General features: G+C 51.3%; 1 protein-coding gene across 2 annotated transcripts; it reads left to right on the top strand.

The window, feature by feature from the left end:
• The first annotated feature begins 1190 nt into the window (after positions 1–1190).
• RAB5C (RAB5C, member RAS oncogene family) lies at positions 1191–22005 on the top strand. Of its 2 annotated transcripts, none has more exons than XM_010981777.3 (6): positions 1191–1329; positions 17276–17530; positions 18997–19148; positions 19355–19477; positions 20325–20418; positions 21083–22005. In XM_010981777.3, exons 2-6 carry the CDS (start codon positions 17365–17367, stop codon positions 21196–21198), a joined length of 651 nt encoding a protein of 216 aa, XP_010980079.1. In that variant the 5' UTR covers positions 1191–1329; positions 17276–17364; the 3' UTR covers positions 21199–22005. The 2 variants fall into 2 exon arrangements, with proteins under 2 accessions (XP_010980079.1, XP_064351791.1); XM_064495721.1 differs by lacking the exon at positions 1191–1329 and adding an exon at positions 11820–11888.
• Positions 22006–22315: the final 310 nt, after the last annotated feature.

The raw sequence follows: 22315 nt of genomic DNA, 5'->3' as shown, positions 1-22315 counted from the left end.
CTGTATTCACCAATCATGTACCTGTTGCATGCTAGGTACAGCAGGGTCTGGCAGAAGCGCTTGTCACCAGCCAAGAACCTGCTAAGAATCCCATTATGCCCCATCCCCTTTGCTTGCCTAAGCTCTCTCTTCCTTCTCAGCTTTCACTTTTCTGACAATCACTGCAGCAGTGGGTGTTATGAATGTTGTTAGAAAGAGCCACCCTGAGGACCAGATGGAACTAGGTGTGGGCAGTTTTGCAGCAGGTTGTCCCAGACAGGTTGCCAGGTCGATTCTCCAGCTCAGGCTCCAGAGTATGATTGGTATTGGCTTGTGTCATGGGAACAATGTCCACAGCTGTCTCTGGGGTGAGCTTTGATTCCACAAAGATTCTGAGTAGTGTCCCTGGGGGCCGGATGCTGAAGCAAAGGAGATACTGGTCTGTGTTGGGCGGCTGGGGGTAGGCAGAAGCAGAAGTGGTCCTAATCCATAGGATTAGGGGAGGGGAACAGAAAAAAATAGAAATAGTCCTGATCCACACAAAGGGCAAAGTGAGGGTAAACAGAAGTAGTTCCAATCTGCATTTATGGATGGGGACAGCCAAGGCAGAGGCAGTCCTGGTGTGTTTTGGGATTGAACCAAAGGCGTAGGGTCCTGGTTTAAGGCTGGGCAATGGCAGGAGCTCTCCCTTTGGTCTCACCCGGTAGCTTCCAGAGAGCCCTTCCTATACCACTTCCATTATCTTCCCCATCTCAGAATGTCCCTAACAGTCAGGCTCACAAGCTGACTTGGCCCAAAAGCGCGGACAGGGGCTTCTCCGGATTAGCGAGTGCCCAGAACTGGTCCACGCGGTCTCAAATGCATATTCATTCACACCATGATTTTCCTCTCTCAATTACAGCCTTCAGCCGTCTTGCAACGCTCCGCCACCTGCCTCCCTCGGGGCGCTTGGAACCCGCGATGACGCGGTCCGCAGGCCCGGCCTTAAAAAGTTCCCGGTCGGGCTCCGCCTCGCCGGCAGCCGACTCCACCCTAAGCCTAAGTCCCAGGCGGCTGGCGGCTCCGCCCAGCGCTGGGAACTACAAGTCCCGCCGTCTCTTGCGCGCGCACTCCCGCCTCTCTCGCTCCACACCGCGGGCACCGCCTGTGAGTCGGCCAAGAGTGCCTCTCATTGGTTCCACCGCCCTGTCAGTCACCTGGGAATATTGAGGGGCGGGTCGGAGGTGGAGATCCGGATCCGGAGCTGCTGAAAGGCGGAAGTGGAGGCCGGAGCCTGGGACACCGCCGGGGGGAGAGGAGCGGAGCCTGTCCGAGCCCCGGCCCAAGTAACGCCGCCGCCCCAGAGCCGCCGTGAGTGTGCCTGTCTCGGGACCCAGTGTCTTCCTCGCGATGAAGCCTCTCCCGGGCAGCCCTACCTCCCGCCCAGCCCCGGCTTAGGGGGATACTGTCCCCTCCCCCGACCCGTAGCCCCCTTTTAAGGGGCTCCCCAGGCGTCGAGCCAAAAAGGGGGTGGCTCTTCTTTCCTTCCCTTACCTGACCTTTGTGAACCTTGGGAAACCCCTGTGGCTCTCCCCTAGCCTGTCTAGTTCGGTTGTGGGAGGGAGAGACGCTAAGTTCCTCTCCCTCTGCTCCCCAAATTGGAGAAATCTTCGTCAGGTGTGAAGGAACCTGCCCCTCTTCTCTTTTAGAGGTAGCCGGGAGTGTTGTCTGTCGCCGTTTTCCTTACCCCCTTTCCACAAAAACAGTTGTCCCTGCAGCCCTGGAAGAATTTTATCTCGATTTCCTGGGGCTGGGTTGGTTGGGGGTGGGGGTCCTGGGGGAGACTGTTCCCTCAGTTCCTTACTTCCTCTCTTTCCTCAAGCCAGAGAGCCACCCAGGAGCCCAGCAGAGTTTAAAGTCTGGGTCACTGTTTAGGAATGAGCTGTCTTCTCCTTGTCTTGCTCCTCTGCCCCCAGCCCAGTCCTCTAGTTATGTTGTTCTCTATAGTTATGTTGTTCTCTAGTTGTGTTGTTCTTTGAGAGTCTCCCTTTTCCTGCCTCTGAACAGTTTAGCTGAGGTTTGCTCAATCCTAGCTACAGATCACAGATCAGGGTAGATCTGCCCATTCATTATCTTCTCTCCCCCCTCCTCCTCCCCCCTTGCTCCAGTCTCAGCCCTGTCCTCCCAGAGCACGTGAGTGGTTTCCAGACTGCCTCAGAGGGACTGCTGCTCCTGGGACTGCTGTCTGTTCGTCTTTAGAGAGAAGGAAAAAGACCAAAAAGAAGGAGTCTGGAATTGAAGAGTCCTAGGCTATCTCTTTCCCACCCCTAAGCACACACACTCACCTCCCTGATCAACAGGTCACACCACTTATAGTCCCAGGGTCTATCTCCATTCCCTTCTAGGCTTGATCAAATAAACTGTAGATTACAGAGGATTAAGTTGAGATCACCGTGGCACCTTTGGGTTCTTAATGTGCTGATTTTTGTAGCCCAAGGAATTCACACACATGCCAGAAAGTGCTGATTCCCCCCAGCTTTTCCGAGACAGCCTGTACTGACATCTGATCCTTGTCCATTGCTTGGGACTTAGGTGTGTGAAATGGCTGCTGTCTCACACCAAGCTGGGAGGTTCTTTGTTATGTGGCCAAAGTACAGGCCAGAGACTGTACCTTAATGAGAGCAGCCTGACTCTGAGGCCATGACTGACCCTTGCTATCTACAGTGGAGGAAGGGAGGGAAGGCCATGCGATCTTGGAGAATTTCTGTAGCTCTTCAGTGTTCTGGGCTGTCTTTACTGCCCTTGGATGCTACTTACAAGTGCTAAAGTTGTTTCGCCTTGAGGTCTTTTTGACCTCCTCTGGACAGTCACCAGTGTCTGACTCCTGCAAAGTTTTGAGCTAGCCCTGGGATGCACTGATTTCATTCTTTATTGGATAACAAAAAAAACCTTCCTTGCTAGGGTCAACAGTCAGATCATAAGCTCTCTCCAGGTGGACTTCCTTGGAGGGTCTTTGGAGACTTTGCCTCCAATTTTGGTTCTCTAATCTGGTCAGCTTCTGCCTCTGAGGGGCAGGGCCACAGAGGCCTGACTGCTTACTGACTAGTGGTCTCTGACCAAACTTCCTACCTCCTCAGTAGTGGGCTGTCTGTAGTTTCTGGAACTGTATAGGAGTCCCAGGATGAGGCTGGCCGGCCTTCCTTGTCAGGTCGTGGTCTCCTAGCTCTGATTCTGAAGCAAGTTTTCGAAGGAGAAGCTCTTACTTTCAGAGAGACTGAAGGCACCAGTGCCCCAGGTGGTTAGGTGGCCACTTCTGGCATCCGGAGATTATAGAGCCCAAGCAGAGATCTGACAGTACTTGGCAGAGAGAGGGAGAGCTCTGCGTGGGACAGAAGCCCCTCCCCTCTGATGCCCTTCCTCTCCTCTCTTGCCTCTTAACAACCAGTGGGCCTTTTTCTGGCTTTATCGTATAGAAAGTTGATGACAACTTATTTTTATAAATTATTTTAAAATTGCCAGGTTCGTTTCACACATGTTCCTCACTAGAGTCCTGGGAGATAGTGGGAATTGTATCTCCACTTTGGAGATGATGCTAAAGGAATTTAAGTAGCTTTCCTTAGATCATACAGTTAGAAAATGGTAGAGCCGGGGCTTGGAATTTGGAATTAGATGTGCCGCCTCTTCCCGAATAGCGGGCTGTCCTTTGGTCTGTTTGTGGAAGGAATGAACATGCGGGTAAGCAGGCAGTGGCCCAAGTGCAGCCCCTGTACCATTCCTCCTCAGCATGGGCACTCCTCTGCTTCCGCCCCCCCCCCCCTTGTCCTCTTTCTCCTCTGCCTCTAGGGACCAAGTCAGTACTCTTCAGGGCCCTAGAATTTGCTAACATCTGCATGCCATTAATTTCTTGGGAACCTGAAAGTCATGGTGGCTAGAAAATGAAAGTAAAAGTGGTTGGACTCAGGGGTCCCTCTGGGCAGGGTGAAGGGCTCAGAGCTGGCCTTTGTCTTGTCCCCTGGTTCCCCCTTGATGCTGCCTGCTGCTTGCAGGTGGGAAGAACATGGCTCTCCACCAGGGGCTCCTTTCACTAGAATTTCCATGGCAATACAGAGGAGGGTCAGAAATTTTAATTCCAGCCCCACCAAGTAAGTACATCTTAGGAAGACCCTTCTTCCTCTAATCCTTGCATGGTAAACAGAGAAGCAGTGGGGTGGGAGGCACGAGAGCTTTGGAGTCAACCAGACCTGAGCTGTCATCTGGAGCCCCCCATTTACCAGTTTCTTAGCCTTGGGCTTGTTACTTAACCTCTCTGAGCCTCTCTTCCACTAAAATGGGGATACAAACTATCTTGCCGAATTAGAAACAAAGGATAAAGAAGCTAGTCCATCCCCTGGCACAGAATAGATACTCACAAGGTGCATGGAGTATTGAAGGTACATAGCATGTAATTCATCCCTGGAATTCTCATTCACATTTCTGCCAGTTGTCACTGTGACACCTGGTGCTTTGCTGCGTGGTTTCTCATGTTGTCTGGTTTCATGGGTGGTGAACAGAATTGATGTGGGTTGTATTCCCATTTTACAGAAGAGAATGCTAAGACTATGATTGTGCTACTCCCACTAGGGTTCTCAGACCCAGTGGATAATCAGAGTCATAGACTAGTGAGGTCTTTGCATCTTCTAGGCACTTCAGTCTTACTCAGTTTTAACCATTTTCATACTAAAACAATCCCGGATTTATTATAGATTGGGATGCAAAGTTTGCATCAATTTAAGCTAAAACAGGAAACTTGAGGACAATATTTTGGTTGCAGCAGGCTGCTTTGGGTTCGATTCCCAGATTCATGTGGTTTTGCATTTTCTCTCCCCTGACTTGAGTCAGAGGTATTTTTGTTGGGGCCATTGGAGAAGAACTGATTCACGTAGGATTTGTAAACTAGGATGTGCCCCAATCCAGGTAATAGCTTCTTTCAAGAGCCTTGGCAGAGGAGAGCTGGAGTATTTCTTCAGGAGTCTTCTGCATTAATAACTTGGTACTATAAAATATTAATTTTCAGAGTAAGTGTCCCCATCTCCTGTGTATAGGAACAACAATACGAATAAAAGCTAAACTTTTTGAGCTTTGATTACTATGTACCAGGCATTCTCTTGAGCCCTTCACGTGTACTGACTCCTTTAATCCTCACAATAACCCCGGGAGGAAGGTAATGCGTTCAGTCCCCAGGTTCTGGTGGGGAATTCCCTAGTGAGTGGCAGAGCATGGGTCAGAACGGAAAATCTGTGCTTGGATCCCTCCTTGCCCTGTCCCTGGGCTAACTGTGTGTTCTTCCCTCTGCCTAGAAGGCTCTTCACCTCACCTGCCTAGGAGCAGCATCTCCCAGCTTTACTCTCAAGGCTCAGTTGGAATGTCACTTCCTCTTTGAAGCCTTCCCTTTGTGGAAGTAGGGTGAGGGCTTTTCTCTTCCCTGTGCTTTCCTGTCTCTGCTCCTTGTCTGCCTCCTTGTCTAGTGTATGAGCCTCGAGGGGGCACAGATCTTGTCCTATCTTATCTCCACATCCAGTTCTCTTGTGGCACCAAGCATGGTAGGCGCTCCCACTGTGGTTATCAAAGGAAAGGGCAGACATTCACACCTGCCCTTGAAGCAGATGCTGGCCCATTTCCTCTAACATGCGCTTCCTGAGGTCACACGGCTTGGATGTGGTGAACCTGGGATTCACATTCAACATCCATCTGGTCCCAAAGCCTGGGCCATTTCTTTGTCCATCCTCCACAAAGTTGCTCACAGATAAGAGAGCACACAGGTAAACAGGATGAATGTTACAGTACAGACGATAGAGGGGGCAGAGACAGGTCACCAACTAAATTTCCAGAGGGTAGAGCTCTCCAAAGCTCCATGTCCAGCGTCTAGTGCCGGGTTTCATGGGGAACGCAGGCACAACTTTGGCCACCCGCAGTCCTGTTGACCACCTTCCAGTGCATGTGTACCTGGCCACTGTGCCTCTGCAGCTGTGTGTGGTGAGGCAGCACTGGCCCTAGGTCAGGACTTGGCCAGGGTCTGTGGACGTGAACTCAGCGCTGGTCCCTGGGCACTACTTGGCACATCTGCACAGGGCTCATTCTTGAGTGAGGGTGGGCTTAAGAAGGTGGTGCCAGCAGCAGTTTAGACCGTGAGCAGTGAGAGCAGCCCTCCCTTGTATAGTCCACAGGGATGGCCGTGAAACTCCCCTGCCCTGTGCCTGCGAAATTTGAGTGTTATCCTCGCTGACCTTGAGACTATTGATGTGGATCCCACCAACCCCCTCCTGGCACACCCCTCAGCCCAGCCTCATGTAAAGTTAACTTGTCTCTGTGAACCGGACTATAAAGTAACCAGGCTCCTTGGATCTCGTTTTGTCACAAGATGAGCCACTGCCTTTAAAAAAAAAACTATTTCAGAAAAATTGTGAAGGTAGAGTTTTCTCCACAATCCCCCACACCCAGTTTCCACTGTGACTAACATCTTATATTAGTATTGTACATTAATGAACCAATTATGATACATTATTACTAACTGAAGTCCATACTTTATTCTGATTTCCTTAGTTTTTACCTAGTGTCCTTTTTCTGTTCCTGGATCCCATCCAGGACACCACGTTTCGTTTAGTTGTCATGTCTCCTTAGGCTCCTCTTGGCTGTGACAGTTTCTTAGACCTTCCTTGTTTTTGATGACCTTGATAGTTTGGAGGAGTGCTGTCAGACATTTTATAGCTTGCCTTTCAGTTGAAATTTGTTTAATGTTTTTCTCATGGTTATGCTGGGGCTGTGGGTTTTTGGAAGGAAGACCAGAGGGGTAAAGTGACATCCTTACCCTATCATATCAAAGGTGCGTACTGTCGCCATGACTCAGCATTGCCTTGGTCACCCGGTTGACATGATGTTTGTCAGGCTCTCCCTCCACTGTAAAGTTACCGTCTCCCCTCCCCCTTTCACGCTGTCCTTGGAAGGAAGGCCCTCTGTGTGGTCCACACTTAAGGAGGGGGGAGTTATGCTTCTCTCCTTGAAGGCAGAGTATCTACATGAGTTATTTGGAATTCTTGTACATGAAAGATTTGTCTATTCTCCCCATTTATTTAGTCAATTTTTTTTCTTTATCAGTATGGACTTGTGGGTGTTTATTTTACACTTTGGTTTATAATCTAATACCATTGTATTTTCCTGTTCAAATTGTTCCAGCTTGGTCACTGGGAGCTCTTTTGGCCTACCCCCATCATTTAGGGGCTTTTGAGTCTTCATTTTTGTTAGCACTTCTTACTTTTGGGCACTACAGGATACTCCAGGCTTACCTTGTATATTTCCCGCCCTGGTCCTAGAATCAGCTGTCTACCCAGGGCCACTCCTTTTGTAGCAAACACTTCCTCTGAAGTATGTTGGTATGGAGTCATGTGGACAGGTTCAAGTCGTTTCTCTCTTTGATGGGTAGTCATAGTCGCTGCAGCTTCCAGAGGTAGGTAAGGTGGAGGTGTACCAGGGAAATCCACACCGGGAGAGTCCTGAGAGCTGACCCCAGCAGCAGGCTTTTGCTTCTCCATACTTCTGCCCCTGCCTGAGGCTTTCAAGTGATGCAAAAATGATTAGATTTGGTATTTACTCTGGAGTTTACTGTCCAGTTGGGAAGATGACATAATCGTCCTGTATTTCGGGTGCTAAGTCCTTTATCCATACCTTCCAGGACTCTGGGTCTTTTAGGAGAGTCCATGTGGTCCTGGCCAGCATTCTTTTGCTGCCATTCAAAAAGAGACCACCGCCTGGGGAGGGCTGCGCAGGGTTTATGGCTCCAGGCAGGCTCAGGGCAGGCTGTCACTTTGAGCTGTGATCCTGAATCATTGAGTAGCTTAAATCCTTCCATTGTACTGTCATCTCTCTGAAGATGTGTAACTTGAGCACTGCTGGAAACACTAACTTGGGATGTTAACAGGAGTTGGTTTACAAGCCTCTGGCCTTCTATTCATAGCTCCGTGTGTGTCCCCTTCAGGTGGTTCTGTCAGAAGCATTCCAGGCATGGGGGAGGGTGTGGGTGGCCTCCCTAACCCTGGCTGCTGTCCTAGTCATCAAATTGCTCTCTTAGCTGCTCCGAAGGCTGTGGTGATTAATGACACCAATTTCCAAACCTCTAGCAGTCACAGCCTGGTTTTTTAAAAGGAACTCTGATGTCTTTGTCAGCTGTCCTAGTCCTGTCCCCTCCCCCCCTCCACAGCTGAACTACTTCTTCCCTTTCCTGAAAGAGGCTTTGAGATGGAAGGAGCAGCATTTGGGCTTTAAGATGCTTTGTGTTGTGGGGCTTTTTTTTTTTTTTTCCCCCAAGAGTCTATGGTTTGCCTGGTTGGGGGCTTTAACTCAATGTTGATTTTTCTGGATGGTGTTGATCCTCCCCACCTTCCATTCTTGTGGCTTTGGAAGCCAGTCTCCAGAGAATACAAGGTTATGGTTGTTGTTAGGACATCAGCTGTGATCTGGTCCTTTTTCTAGGGCACTGGTGGAAGTTGTCTTAGTCTGTTTGGGCTACTATACCAAAATACCACAGACTGGGTGGCATGTAAACAAGGAAATTTACTTCTCAGTTCTGGAGGCTGGAAGTCCAAGATCAGGGTGCCAGGATGGTTGGGTTTGGGTGGAGGCCCTCTTCCGGGTTGCCGACTGCCGACTTCCAGACTGCAAACTTCTTGCTGTGTCCTCGCATGATGGAAGGGGCAAGGGAGCTCTCAGGAGCCTCTTTTAAAAGGGCATGTATCCCAGTCTTGAGGGCTCTGCCGTCATGGCCTCTCCTCCCAAAGGCCCCACCTCCAAATACCATCACAGTGGGGATTAGCATTTCAACAAGGCATTTGAGAGAGGGGCACAAACATTCAGACCGTAGTAGTTGTCCTATTCCACATTCTCTCCAAATGGGGGGCACTGACGGACGGGGTTCAGGGCAACTGAAGCAAAAGCAATGCATGAATAAATAGTCTTTGAACGTTCCATCGTGGAATCCACTTAATAGGGACTTGGAGGGGCAGGGGCTTCTCCACCCTTGAATGCTTACTGAGAGCTCGCTCTGAGCCAAGGCCCTTTGCTGAGAGTCTTCTGTGCGTTCCCTTCCCAGCAACCCTGGGAGATGGGTGGTACTAACCTCTCTATTTTACATGTGAGGAGGTGGGTCAGTGACACAACACAGAGTCACCCTAGGAAGTGGTGGCTCCAAGACTTGAGCTGAAGTTTGCCTGACTCCAGCACATGTGCTCTTAACCTCTATGCAGAAGGAACCTAAGAGGTCCCATCTGGGGTGGTGAGGAGTCTCTTCCATGGGGCTGTGGCTCTGTCAGGGGACTGGAACTGCCTGGCAGGTAGATGTGCATTGAAGCCTTCCACTACCCCATTCACTTGCCAAACAACCAGGCCGGGCCTGCATTGCAGGCTGGGTTCACCACATTTATGAGCACTTACTGTGTGTCAGGTTTGATGCTGTGTGCTGTTAAAACAAAGGGAAACCCGTAGTCAGCCTTTGAGAATTTTGTAGCATGATCCTTCTCACCTGCAACAATGCCCTTAGTTTCTCTCTTTCTCATTCTCAAGCCCCCACATTCTCCAACCTCTTGCCACCTACGACAGTCGTGAAAGTTTGGGGCCATGAAGTAGTTGAGTGATTCATTCATTGAAACCTGTTAAGACCTGTACATTGCCTGATTTCCTCACTCAGTGCCCTTCTACATTCTGTTCGACAAAAATTGAGAAAGAAAAAGTCAGCCTAAAACATCGTTCCTTGACCCCTAGGCTCCTGAGAGCAGCCATCATCCCTCAGATCCCACAGTGGAAACTTTGACCTTGTTTCATGTTCATTGCGCAGCCTCTGACGGTAGTGTGTGTGGTGTCTGAGCAAAAGGAATTTGGTTTGCTAGATCTGATACCTGATTCTCTTTTCCCTGCTCTTCTCTGAAACATGACCTCTGCCCTCTGCCCTCTGTTTAGAAGCTGAGGGCAAAACAAAGAGGCAGTGACTTAAACTGGCTTTTTGTTTTTGTTGTTTTTTATGTAAAGACAGGAAGGGTTTGTGAGAGATGTCAGTTGTTGGTAAGAGTAGCTCGATGAACAGGTGCTGCTGATGACCCTGCCTTTCAACAGAGGTTCTTGGCATCTTTCTGGGCCTTGGGGCAGCAGCTGTCCTGGCTGGTACTCCTGGCCCTTGCTGAGACCTCAAGACAGAGGGGAAGATGGGCCCTGCATTGTTGAGGTCCCAGTTGGAACAGTCTAAGTAAATAGTAACTGCAAATCACACACAGAGTAATTGTGAGGCCTGTGGGGCAGCTGGTGTTCTACACCCATTCTGGCTGGCTTCCCCTTGACTCATGCTCCATCCTGGGGACCATGGCAGGTATAGGTTGGGACCAGGGGAGAAGCTGGGCCTTGGCTGGCTCTCTCCTTTGCATTCCAGCTGGCACTGGCAGGTGAAGAGCTGGGTGGGGTTTGGGCGGGAGTTTACCACACAGCCTTGGTCCCATCTCCTCCATGCCCTGTCCTTGGACGCATGTGTGGATTTGTGCCACAGAAAGTGCCAGACTTCAAATGGAGCTTTTGCTTAAGGCCTCTTAGCGGGCTACCCTCTGTGGGGCCAGAGAGTCTGTCACAGCCTTGCTGGCTGAGGCGTGCTGAGTTGGAGGCCAGGCCCTCTTCCGGACAATAGTTTCTTAGGAATGACAGTGGCGGGGCCAAGGGCCCCTAGCACCTCTTAGAATCAGTTGGCAGGATGAGCCTTGCCTGGTGCCACCCAAGCGCCCAGCTCCTCTCTGGCCAGTGGGCCAGTGAATGAGAGTCGTAGAGCTGCCCCTGGACCCTGGGGCCTGCCCACAGATGGTCCAGGCGACCACACCGGCCAGTCTGTGTCAGCAGATCCAGGGAGTTCGCCCCCTGCCCCCCAGCCCCACAGCAGCCTTCCTCCCCGTGAGCACAGGAAGAGGGGGCCTGGAGGTTTCCATCCTTGGCCCGAAAGTTAGCGCTGACTCTGCTTCTCTCCGCCTCTCCAGGGAGCCCATCTGTTATCGAGAGCTGAGAAAGCATCTTGGAGATCAGGAAAGGAGTTCTTGGTGTTCTTGCTGGGGCAGGGCCCCAGGGAGCCGGGGGTCTGTCCCTCCAGGGTGACCTCCACCCATTTCCGCCCGGCATCTGTGCTGAGTGACACTGCAGGTCTTCCCGCACAAGGGAGAACACTGCAGGAGCAGCTGTGCTCTGTCCTGGCTGCTCCTGGCACGGCTCCAGGTTCACAGTGGTGAAGTCCTGTGTATCCAGGGTTTGCGTCTCTTGGTGTCCCTGCACACTGGCCACTCTGGCAGGTGTTAGTGGAGTGGCCTCAGTTGTGGCTCTGGAGACTCCATCAGGGCCTCCCTGTGGTGCAGGAGTATAGGCACTCAGCCCCAGAAGGCTCTTAATCGTTGAAAGGGGAGTGAAATGGAACTGCTCCCAGTAAAGGGAGTTGGGTGGGCTGGGGCAGATTCAAGGGCCTGTCCCAGTGTTAGGGGACCCCGCTCACTCTGAGTTCCCCTCTGGGATGATGTGCCTCCCTTTCTGTGGAAAGGAAGTCATCTTGCTGTGGCTGTGTAAAGGCAGCATCCCCTTTCTCTTTTGTTGCCATCTCCCCTCAGCCCCTACTTACTAGTGGGATGAGGAGCCCAGCCCTGGCCCGACACACCCCATCAGCATTCTTCTCAAATCTCAACCTGGGCTGTTAAGCTACTGGCTTCTGTTACACTCTCCAGGTGAGACATGGGCCCTCTGCATGGCAATTCCCTAGTCCTGGTCCCATGGGAAGACACCCTTCTCTTTAATTCCACTCCTAAACCCCTTTCCCTCTGCAGATACTCTCTGGACTGGTTGGGGAGAGCAGAGCATCACACCGCTGTAACCTTTCTCCCCACTGAAAAGACGTAAGCATCGGCTTCTCTTCTTACTATCACGAGGCTTTAAACCACTTTAAAATTCTTTAGCCCACAGTTAAGTACAAACAATAAATATATTCGTAATATATATGCAGCAGTCACATTTGTGCTGAATCCTGCTAGCTTGCCTCTTATTTGTTTGGGTAGCTTTGTTCTCTTTTGGTCCTCTTCTAATTTAGGCATCATCTTCTTGATTGTCTTTACTCTGATCTACCCCCCAAATCAAGATATAGAACTTTTCCATCCAGCAGTGTGTTTTTTAAATTTGAAAAGGTACAAACTCCTTTTTCCATAGTTAAAAGCTATATTTTATGAAAGCATACATAAAGGTAGTGGCCCCCTTATTCTTAGTGGATGTAATGACATTATTAATATTCTTGGGTTTTCTAACCCCGGTTAGGGGAGCCTTGCTGGGGTTATGAGCCCTGGGCTTGGGCTCTGCCACCACCTGGCTGTGACCTTGGGCAGGTCCCCTTGCCTCACCTTCATCTCCTCTGCAATTGTAAAGAGGAGTTTTGAGCTTTGAAAACTAGTGAGTCAGACTCTTCGTAGTAGAACAACCCTACCATTCGTTAGAACTTCACCTTCAAATACCGTGCCATGCACACCATGCATTGTTTCATTTAACCTTTACAATAACCCTATGTGATTGGTGTTGAATAGTACCATTTTGTAGATAAGGGACTGAAGCAGACAGCGGTCACTTGTTGGCCTTGGCCAAGGTCACTGAGCTAATAAACAGTGGAGCCAGGCTTTAACCAAACCCAGTTTGGTCTCCCAAGTCCTGACCTGCTAGTTGTGCTGGGAAAGGGTGTGGGTACCGCATGTGGCTCTTGGCTTGTGCTGTTTCCAGTTCTTCTTTGTGCTGAGTCTGCAGCCTGCTAGAGGCCTGGGTGGTCTTGCTGTGAGCCTGCCCTCTGGTCCTGGGTGCCGAAAGTGGTGGTTTTTGCCTTTGAGAAGGAGCTGTGTTCTTGAGTCTATGGGTAAATCTGATCTGAGCTTTTTAATGTCTTCCACCTTATGAGCTCTCCTATGCCCCTTAATTTGTTCTTTTGTTCTCTTTAAGCTAACAAGTTGCTTCTCCTGTCCTCTTGCCCAGCTCTCACAGTGCTGAATATTTGGGGATGCTTTTATCCAGAGTGAAGTGTAGCTGAAGAGTCACTGGCCAGAACCACCTCCAGGGGGCCCTGAACAGGGCCACTGGGTTGTCAGCACCTCTCCCCCGCAGGCCAACCTTGAGTGAGCAAGTCTAGTGTCTCGGCCCAGCCTCTGGCCAAAACAAAATCTGATTGGTTTCCCTAATCAGCTCACTCTCCACGCTGTGCTGGGACTGTCAGCCAGAGGAAGTCTCTGAAGCAAACAGGAAGCACGAGAGACACCCATCAGCTGGAATTGCTCACTCTTTACCAGAAAGGACAGAGTGTGTGAAGTGGGTGACTTCATGGATTAGAGAATTGAAAGGTGGTAATTTCTAGAGGAGGCTGGGGGAGGGGCGACATTCCAGCAGCAGCTGGGGTATCCTGGAGAAAGCTTCAGGTGTGAGTGAAGCCAGGGGCCAGCCCTCACCCCCAGCCTGATCCACCTGTATTGTCCACAGTGCTGATCTCTGGAGTGCCCAGATCTGTCTCTCGCGTCCCTCCCTCCTTCCTGTGTCGGCTGCAGCTCTTCTGCTTAAAACAGCCATGTAGAATCACTTGGGTCACTTATTTAAAATGTTGATCTCTAGACTCCACCGCTAGAGACTCTAGTTCAGTTGGTCAGGCTTATTTTCTAAACGCCCCTGGTGATTCTAATGGAAAGAAGTTTGAGACCCACTGAGCTGTAGTGCCTGGAGCGAGGAAGAGCAGCACCCTGCTTTTTTTGCCTCTGTGTCTCCCTCTGTGGCCCCAGAGAGGCCGGGGCACGTGCCTGTTATGCCTGTTCCTGGACCAGAATGTTTCAGAGCTCGGATGCCTTCTGCTCTTGCATGTGCCCTGTGAGGAAAGGCGTAGGGTGCTCCATCCTCACATTCTCTCCCATTTCCCGTGAGGATGTGGGGTTGGGAGTGTTGCTGGTTCTCATGGCCTCTGAACAAACCAGGGTTCTGATTTGGAGTGTGCAAGGAGAGGCCCTTGCTAGGGTCTGAAGTGCTACCCATTTCAGCAGCTTCATGAACATATCCAGGAGGAAATTCATCCCACTCCTAGATTTTCCTGGTGCTGGAGAAACTGGTTTAAAAAAAAATTTTTTTTTTGGTCTATTCTGTATCGTGCAAGAAACTTTGACCACAACTTTAACTCTTAAAGAGAATTGGATTTTTGTCTGAAAGAAGACTTCTACTGTGCCATTTTCAGTTAAAATTCCATCACTTGACTGCACCTGTGGGCAATTCTAGCTGCTGGTTCAGGAGGGAAGATTCTCACAGTGGGATTCCCTCCCCCAGACAGCAGGCCAGTTCAGTGAATTCACCTTTACCAAGCCTGCTGAGATGGAGGGTACATCTCCAATTTCCCAGTCTTGGGGGGGAGGGCATAAAGCTTTCTGGGGCTCTGGGGGTGGCCTTTGCCTGTCTTAGGCACCCCCATGTCTCCGTGTGCCCTTCACAGCAGTATCAGCTTCCTCCGTGCTTTATTGTCCAGGCAGGTTCAACACCTCTGCTCATGTGATCACCAAGCAGGGCCAGGAAAACCACGAGGCAACAGGCCATTTAAAAAAAAAAAATGCTGTGTGTGCCTGCCCGGGTGTCTCTGGAAGGCGGTCCCAGCATCCAGGCAGAACATGGCACCAGCCAGTTTGTGCCAGGCAGAGCAGTTGCAGCGCTTTAAAAAATGCAGATGCCAGGCTCTTCTCCAAACCTTCATTGGAACCTCCAGGGCCTGGCTGCACAGGTGATTTTGTCATGCAGACAGGGTTGAGAACCACAGCATTGGAGTTATTTGTCTCTCCTTCTGGCTTGTTAGAAAAGTCAAGTTCTGTCTGGGCAGGTTTGGAAGCCCACTGGTTTGATAGGGACAAGATTTAGATGTTACCTCTATTTTCCTTGACTTGTGGGTGCCCCACCCCAGTCGCTCTCAGCCCTGGCTGCTTTGGTTTTCTTGGAACCAGGGTCCTCATCTTCTGTTCCCCTCTCCCCGCTTGTTCCTACCTCCCTCTCCATTGCCCAAGCCACACTCTGTTACCTGGCCAAGACTATGTGTCATGTGGATTCCTAGTAATAACCAACCTGTAATTCCACTGTGGTGTCCCTCTGTTGCTGTCACCCAGCCTGGCCCTGGGTGTCTCCTCCCACTGGCGGGATTACTCAGCGACTACAAGATCACTGTGACTGTCAGCCGGAGCCAGCCCTTGCTGGGCCAGGAAAGCTGCTGCCACAAAAAGAGAGTTTCATTCACCCAGCAGCCTGAAACCAAAGACAGAGGGTGGGCGTTGCCTCCGTGGTTCTTCCCACAGCAGGGGGATCGGTGGGTGTTCAGGCTTGGTCACCATGGGCTGGATGGCCTTGAGCAGGGTGCTTAACACCTGAGTGGCACGCTACTTATCTGAAAAATGGGAGATGGGTTTCAGGCTTAAAGGAGGTGATGGTTGTGTGGTTGTTCAGTAAATGCTAGCTGTCTCTGAAAGTCATTTCATTTGGTGAGCGCTCTCGAAATTCCCTGTTTATCTGGAGTGTTGAGAGGAGGGCAGCAGAGAAGTCCAAAGCACAGACGTCGCCTCGAGAGCCGTGGTGTAGAGCCTGGCCAGCGTCACTGACTGGGCTGCAAAGAGAAAGCATCTTAAACTATAAAATATTTCCAAACTGGCATTTCTGGTCACTAATTGAGATTCCTCCCCCATATTTCCTTCCTTGTCCTCTCGGGGCAGAGGTGGCCCCCACTTCAAGCCTCTTTTCCTTTAGTGCTATCCAGAAAGGAAACTGTTGTTCCTGGTTAGTGAATCACTCTTCCTGAAGCTCACTTTTTAAATGAGTTGCTGGGAGAACTTGGACGTGAAGAAACGATTTGAGGTTGCACAAAGCAAGCCCTTTGTGCCCGCTTCTTGCATGAGCACAGACCATTGCTTCCCACACACATCCCCCTCTTCATTCACACCCTGTCCTCTGACCGTCAGGGAACACGCTCCCCGCGCTCAGGGCCAGGTCGAGGCTGTCCTTGGACACCAGCTCCAAAGACCCTCCCCGTGTAGACTCCATTCTGTGAAGGGCATTCTCCTCAAAACCTTTTCCTCCCAGCTTAGGTTCAGTGTTTAGGACATGATACTTACAGTGCTCGTTTATAAAACATTCTGTGTTTGTTCTGATACCTTTTAGTGTGAGTCTTCTGGAGGCTCCTGGAGATAGGCTTCTCATTCTTTGACGTTCCAAAACTTTAAAAAAAGAAAAAGTTTGTGCCTCCAAAGCTATCACTAACCAAGTGAATAAGATGTCAGTGCTGGAACACCGCTGCTGGGGGAGCAGGTCTTGGTACCCGAGTTCGTCCCCGCCCTCCCACCCCTCCCCCTGGTTCTCCTTCTGCGTCACCCTCTGCTTCTGCTAGCGGAGAATGGAACTGAGGTCTCTGTTTAAAAGGGAAATCTGGCAGCTGTTCTGACTGCCAGCAGAGCTAGCTGGCTGTGGTATGTGTTTGGTGTTGTGTGTGTTTGGTTTTTTAATTTGTGTGAGGCTTCTGGCCCATCAGAAATGAGAGAGCCAGGGGAAGCGGCTCGGGATGAGGGAGTGAAATGAGGCTTTGATTCCAGTGCACAGTCCAGCCTCAGACTGAGAAAGTCGGTCAGTCCTTCTGGAGATGGCAGGACAAAATGGCTGTTTTGATAACAACTCGCACCTGGCCAGGCCCTGGTTCCTGAGTGCCCACGAGGCTGGCCCCGCACCTGTCTCTTGTCTGAGGCTCTTTCTGCTAGGACTCCCTGTGCCCTGGTCAGTCTCACCACCCACTCTGGCTTTGCACAGAGGTGGGCTATGATCCTGGCTATCAGACTGCAAGTTCATTGTTGAGCTAGATCCAAGTGTCTTCTTAAGCAATTTTTTGGTACCCCAGGTTGCCTGTTGACTTAACTGTCACCAGGCTGGCATATGCCCATTCCTCTCCTGCGTGTGTGCACGCGCATATGTGAATGTACACATTTGGGATTGGCAGGTCAGTGTGTTTGCTCAGAACTGTGAGCCTGAAGTCGGAAGACCACTTTTCTCTCTACCGTCAGATGGTTGGAGGGCAGAGACGTGTGGTTCAGCCTAGTTAAGGCTCTTGTCCAAACTTCTAGGGGAGAGGGCAGGGAGTTGGGTGGGGGAGGCTGTCAGCCAGGTCATCAGGGAGGGCAGAGGGAGTGACCTGTGCTTTAAGAAGGGCTCACTGCGTGACAGTCTTTGGACTAACCCAGTACTTCTGATTTCTCCCTTGCAGTTGGAGGCCCCCCTCCCCACTAAGTGCCTCTTTGCAAAGCACCAGCCCCCACCCCCACGCTCACTGGTACCACGACAGCGGGACGGGCCATGGCGGGTCGGGGAGGTGCAGCGCGACCCAATGGACCAGCTGCTGGGAACAAGATCTGTCAGTTTAAGCTGGTCCTGCTGGGGGAGTCTGCGGTGGGCAAATCCAGCCTTGTCCTCCGCTTTGTCAAGGGACAGTTCCACGAGTACCAGGAGAGCACAATTGGAGGTGAGTGGGTCCGAGGGAGCAGAGGCGGCCTCAGGGAGGCTGAAGAAATGCCTTGGCATTGAGGACAAGGGAAGCTGACTGCCCAGAGACTAAACAGCCCTGGGTGGCAGCACTTGCCTTATCTGGGCCCTAGAATCGAATGAACAGCTGGTCTCTGTGCCACAGTCCCAACAAGCATCTAGTAAGAATTAGCTGGGAGTCAAACTGCCTTCCTCTTCTGGTTCCACCTTATTATGTATTTGTGGGGCTCTGGGTAAGGCCCTTCCACTAGCTGGGGAGGAAGAGACTAGGTCTGGATCTCTGAGGGTTCTTCTCACCACTACCAGGCAGCACATTTGCCCCAGCCTCCCCCACTTTCCAGAATGGGGAAATGGCCTCATGAGTGGGCTGGTGTTTCTGAAGCTGACCTTTACCCTCTCTGGAGCTCAGAGCCTGTGCCTGATTTCCCAGTGCTCAGCATTTAGGATGTCAGGGTCTGGACTCAGCCTCCTGCCTCAGTGGCCAGTACAAACCCCTGAGGGGCTGGGACCGACCTTGGGCTTGAGTCATCCTTTCTCTACCCTATGGGTTGGTAGGAGGTTTCCAGGCAGCTGGAGACAAAACAGGCCGTGTCAGCAGTCTTCTGCTGCCTCCTCAGCACTCGAGTTGGGAGCTGGAGAGGGGGAAGTGAGGTGGGGGACGTGGGGGGAGGGCGGACAAGGACAGCGGCTTCCTACACAGAGCTGCCCGGGATCCTCTGCCGGGACTCCCACCTGCCAGTCCCAGCTCCGAGACTCCTCCTCTCAAGCACGTGCACAAATGCTGTGTGTTCTCCTGCCTCAGGCCAAAGATAGGGTCCCTGTGTTCCCTGGAGGTCAAGCTGATCAAGAATGGGTGGAGGTCAAAGGGTGGTGGCTAGCCAGCGTGCCTGGAGGTGACACGGGCGGTGGGGAGCCGGGCACCCAGCCTCTGCCTGGCACAGCACAGCGTGTACTTTCAGGCTTACCCAGCTTAGCTTAGTGACAGTGTCCTCGGGAAACCAAGGGCCAGCGACACCCCTGGGCTGGAGCAAACAGAGGGACTAGCGAGGTTCCCGCGGGACTGGTCTCTGAGGGGAGGGAGGAGGAGGAGTGTGAGCCCACCCTTTTGTGCTGGGAGTCAGGTTTCCCCTGGACTGTCCCTCTCCTGCTCCTTGCTGCTGCCCTCTTCAGAGAGCGCTCCCGGAATGGCTTGAGGACAAGCAGGCTTCCCTTCTCCTGCTCTTGCCTGGTGTGGGTCTGGAAAGCCTGTGCAGCCCCCAGCCCGCCTGCGTGCATACACTAAAGCACAAGCTCTGCCTGCCGGGCTAAGTGGTGGGCGCCAGGTTGGGGGCTTTTGGTGCCCATCTCAGCAGAAGGCTCCTAAGCACCAGAGGCTGGATGCCACCATGCAGATCCATGGCTTCTCGTGCTCCTTCTCACCTGGTAACACTGCCTTCCCTCCTACAGCGGCCTTCCTCACACAGACCGTCTGCTTGGACGACACAACAGTCAAGTTTGAGATCTGGGACACAGCTGGACAGGAGCGGTATCACAGCCTGGCCCCCATGTACTATCGGGGGGCCCAGGCCGCCATCGTGGTCTATGACATCACCAACACAGTAAAGATTTCCCCTTGCTTCTCCATCCTTTGTTCCTGAAATGGGGTGTGGGTGCATTTCCTCTGGTGTTTGGGGGTATCTCACCAGAATCTCTAGGCTGGTGACATCTTAGACACCTTGGCTCTGCCAGCTCCAGCTTCTCTAGTGAGTGGCCCTGGGCAGAATGCACACTCCTTGTTACTGATTCTCTGGCCCTGTCTCCCCAGGATACGTTTGCACGGGCCAAGAACTGGGTGAAGGAGTTACAGAGGCAGGCCAGCCCCAACATTGTCATCGCACTCGCGGGCAACAAGGCGGACCTGGCCAGCAAGAGAGCCGTGGAGTTCCAGGTGGGGGACGGACCGGACTTGGGGGAGGATGGACCAGCTCCACCCAGCTTCCCCAGCTTCCCCAGGCGTTTCGAGCTTTGCAAAGGGCTACACTGGGCAGTAGCAGGGAGCTTTTATCTGCTGTCCCCTCAGGGCTCAAGCCTGGACCTAGAGGGATTGTTGGCTGCCACCACATCAGTGGTGGTGGGGTATGTGCATATGGATGGCAGAAGCTTCCACTTATTTTTTCTGTAAAAGGACTTCTTAATGAAACTTAGTGGAAAGCCAGACTTTTTTTCATGTAATACGTGCGCATAGGAAATTGTAAACAGTACAAGAAGATATATAGGATGAAATTTGGGTCTCTAACCCTAGAAACAATCTCCCTCCCCCAGGTTCCTCACAGTTTCTGATCTTTCTGGAAATATGCACATGTGTGTGAATCCCTTTCTTTATATGCTGTATGTTTATTTTTTACCAGTCCCTACCTGATGGACATTTAGGTTGTGTGTAATAGCAAAAGACTGGAAACAGTGCTGTGGTCAGCATCTACATACTTTTGCCCAAATGTACAAGAGTGTAGGATAACTTTCTAGCAATATTTCCTAGCCTGGTGATTTTGAAGAGCAGGAAGGCAGAATGGGCCTAGGGAGACCTGAGTAAAATGTCTGCTGTTGCGTGTGAGCTGAGAGGTGCTGTATGTGAAGTGGGGAACCCAGAGCAGGAGAGCCCTAGGCCTGAAAACCCCTGCATTGTGTCTATTGTGTAGAAGGCACTGTGATCAGGGAAGATTTTTATCCTGGGCCCCGGCCCCTGCCAACTGTCAGCGTTTCCCTCCCACCTACTTTCTCACCTCCATCCAAATCAGGAAGCACAAGCCTATGCAGAGGACAACAGTTTGCTGTTCATGGAGACATCAGCAAAGACTGCAATGAACGTGAATGAAATTTTCATGGCAATAGGTAAGTTGCCTCTCCTCCCCTCCCCCACCCAGGGCATATTACTTGCTTCCTGTTCTGCAGTAGATCTGTGGGGTCCTTTCACCAACGGATCTTTTACCATTTTTGATATTTTGATAAAATCGTTTTCACTGGGCTCTCAGATATAAATAGTTCACTCCCAGCGGGTAGTGGGGAGGGTATGGCTCAGTGGTAGAGCTCATGCTTAGCATGCAAAAGGTCCTGGGTTCAATCCCTGTTACCTCCATTAAAAAATAAAGTAATAAGTAAATAAGTAAGTAGTGCACTCCAGAAGTTTCTAAAGCCTGGGCCAAAGCCTCACCATTTCACTTCCTGACCCTTTAGTGTACCGCCCACATAAAACTCTACATATATCACCATCCCCCCAAACCACTTCTTAAGATTTTTTTTTTTTAGCTCATTTGGCTCTAGAGTCATCCTGTGTGGGTTTGAATCCTTGCTCTACCACTTATTAACTCTGTGGTCTCGGGCAAGTTATTTAACCCCTCTTTGCCTTAGCTTCCTGAAAGACCCAGAATGCACCTGGCACATAGAAGCAAAGCCGTCAGTGTGTTAGTTATCACTGATAGGGTGGTACCCCCGTGGACTTGGAATAGTATTGGGGTACTCCCACAAACACACACCTTCCCTCTCCCCTCCCAAACAGCTAAGAAGCTTCCCAAGAACGAGCCCCAGAATGCAGCTGGTGCTCCGGGCCGGAACCGAGGCGTGGACCTCCAGGAGAACAACCCAGCCAGCCGGAGCCAGTGCTGCAGCAACTGAGCCCCCCTTGCCTGCCCACTGCCCCCACCTCCTCCGCCTCAACGACCCGACTGGAATCCACTCTAACCAATCGCACTTAACGACTCGGGCCACCACTTGGGGGGCAGGGGGAGGGGTCCACCATGATTTCTCCATATCATTTTGATCATAGGCCGGAGTGAGTTATTCCACCTGCACCTTTCTGTACAAATACTAATTCAATTTTAAGTCTTAAGTCACTTTTTTAATATATATGATCTGCTCTTCCCACTTCCTGCCCTTTCTACTGCTCTCCCACTCTTCCTCTGCCAGTAGGTAGCCACGTGCCCCTGTTCCCCCCGCCCTGTGTATGGGGAGGTGGGAGTTGGAGCAGTTGCCCTTCTTTCCCTCTTGCTGAGCAGCGGGCTCAGCAAGAGCATCCATATCCTTACTGTGTTTGGAGTGTGCTTGGTTCTGGGTGTTGGGGCAAGCCACAGGGGCTCGGGAAGGGAGAGGCAGCTTTTCCCTCAGCTGGCCACCATCAGGCTGCAGCGCCCCCCCTCGCCCCCTGACTCACAGCTGGGAGAGAACCCACAGCATTGCCACAGCATTATTGTGACAGCCACGAACCCATTGCCCACAGCCCCCTTCCCCCTCGTCCTTGGTCACCCTGACCTCTGGCTCTGAGCCCTGTTCTGACCAAATCACGATGATGAGTATTTGGGAGTGGGTGGGTAAGGGTGGGAGTGGGAGGGTGTGGAACCAACTTTTTCTGTATTTTGTATTGTATGTTTTCTTCAACATGTAACCAATCAGTATCTTGTCAATATAGTCAGCCGATCGATCGACCTCCTGCTTGTCTTGTCTTTCTCTGGCAGAGTTTATCAGACCATATCCTCTCTAGCTTACTTGAAGTTAATTTAAAATGAACCACTAAATCTTGTTAAAGAGAAGTTTTCTTCCTCCTCTCCCTAGAGAGGATATTTGGTGATTATGGTAACCAAGAGAAAGAGGCCTTTATTGTTACAGGCTGTAATGGGGTGGTGTGGGGTAAGAGTGACCTGGGGGTGAATCTTACCAAGTCTGAAGTTGAGGGGCCTGCATTTGCCTCTCCCCTACCCTGTCCAGATTATATTGGGGTGATGTGCAGTCTGTATTT

The sequence above is a fragment of the Camelus dromedarius genome, chromosome 16, assembly GCF_036321535.1.
Source record: "Camelus dromedarius isolate mCamDro1 chromosome 16, mCamDro1.pat, whole genome shotgun sequence".
NCBI classification, from domain to species: Eukaryota; Metazoa; Chordata; class Mammalia; order Artiodactyla; family Camelidae; genus Camelus; species Camelus dromedarius.
The sequence above is the reverse complement of the archived record's forward strand: the minus strand, read 5'-3'. Positions and strand labels throughout refer to the sequence as shown.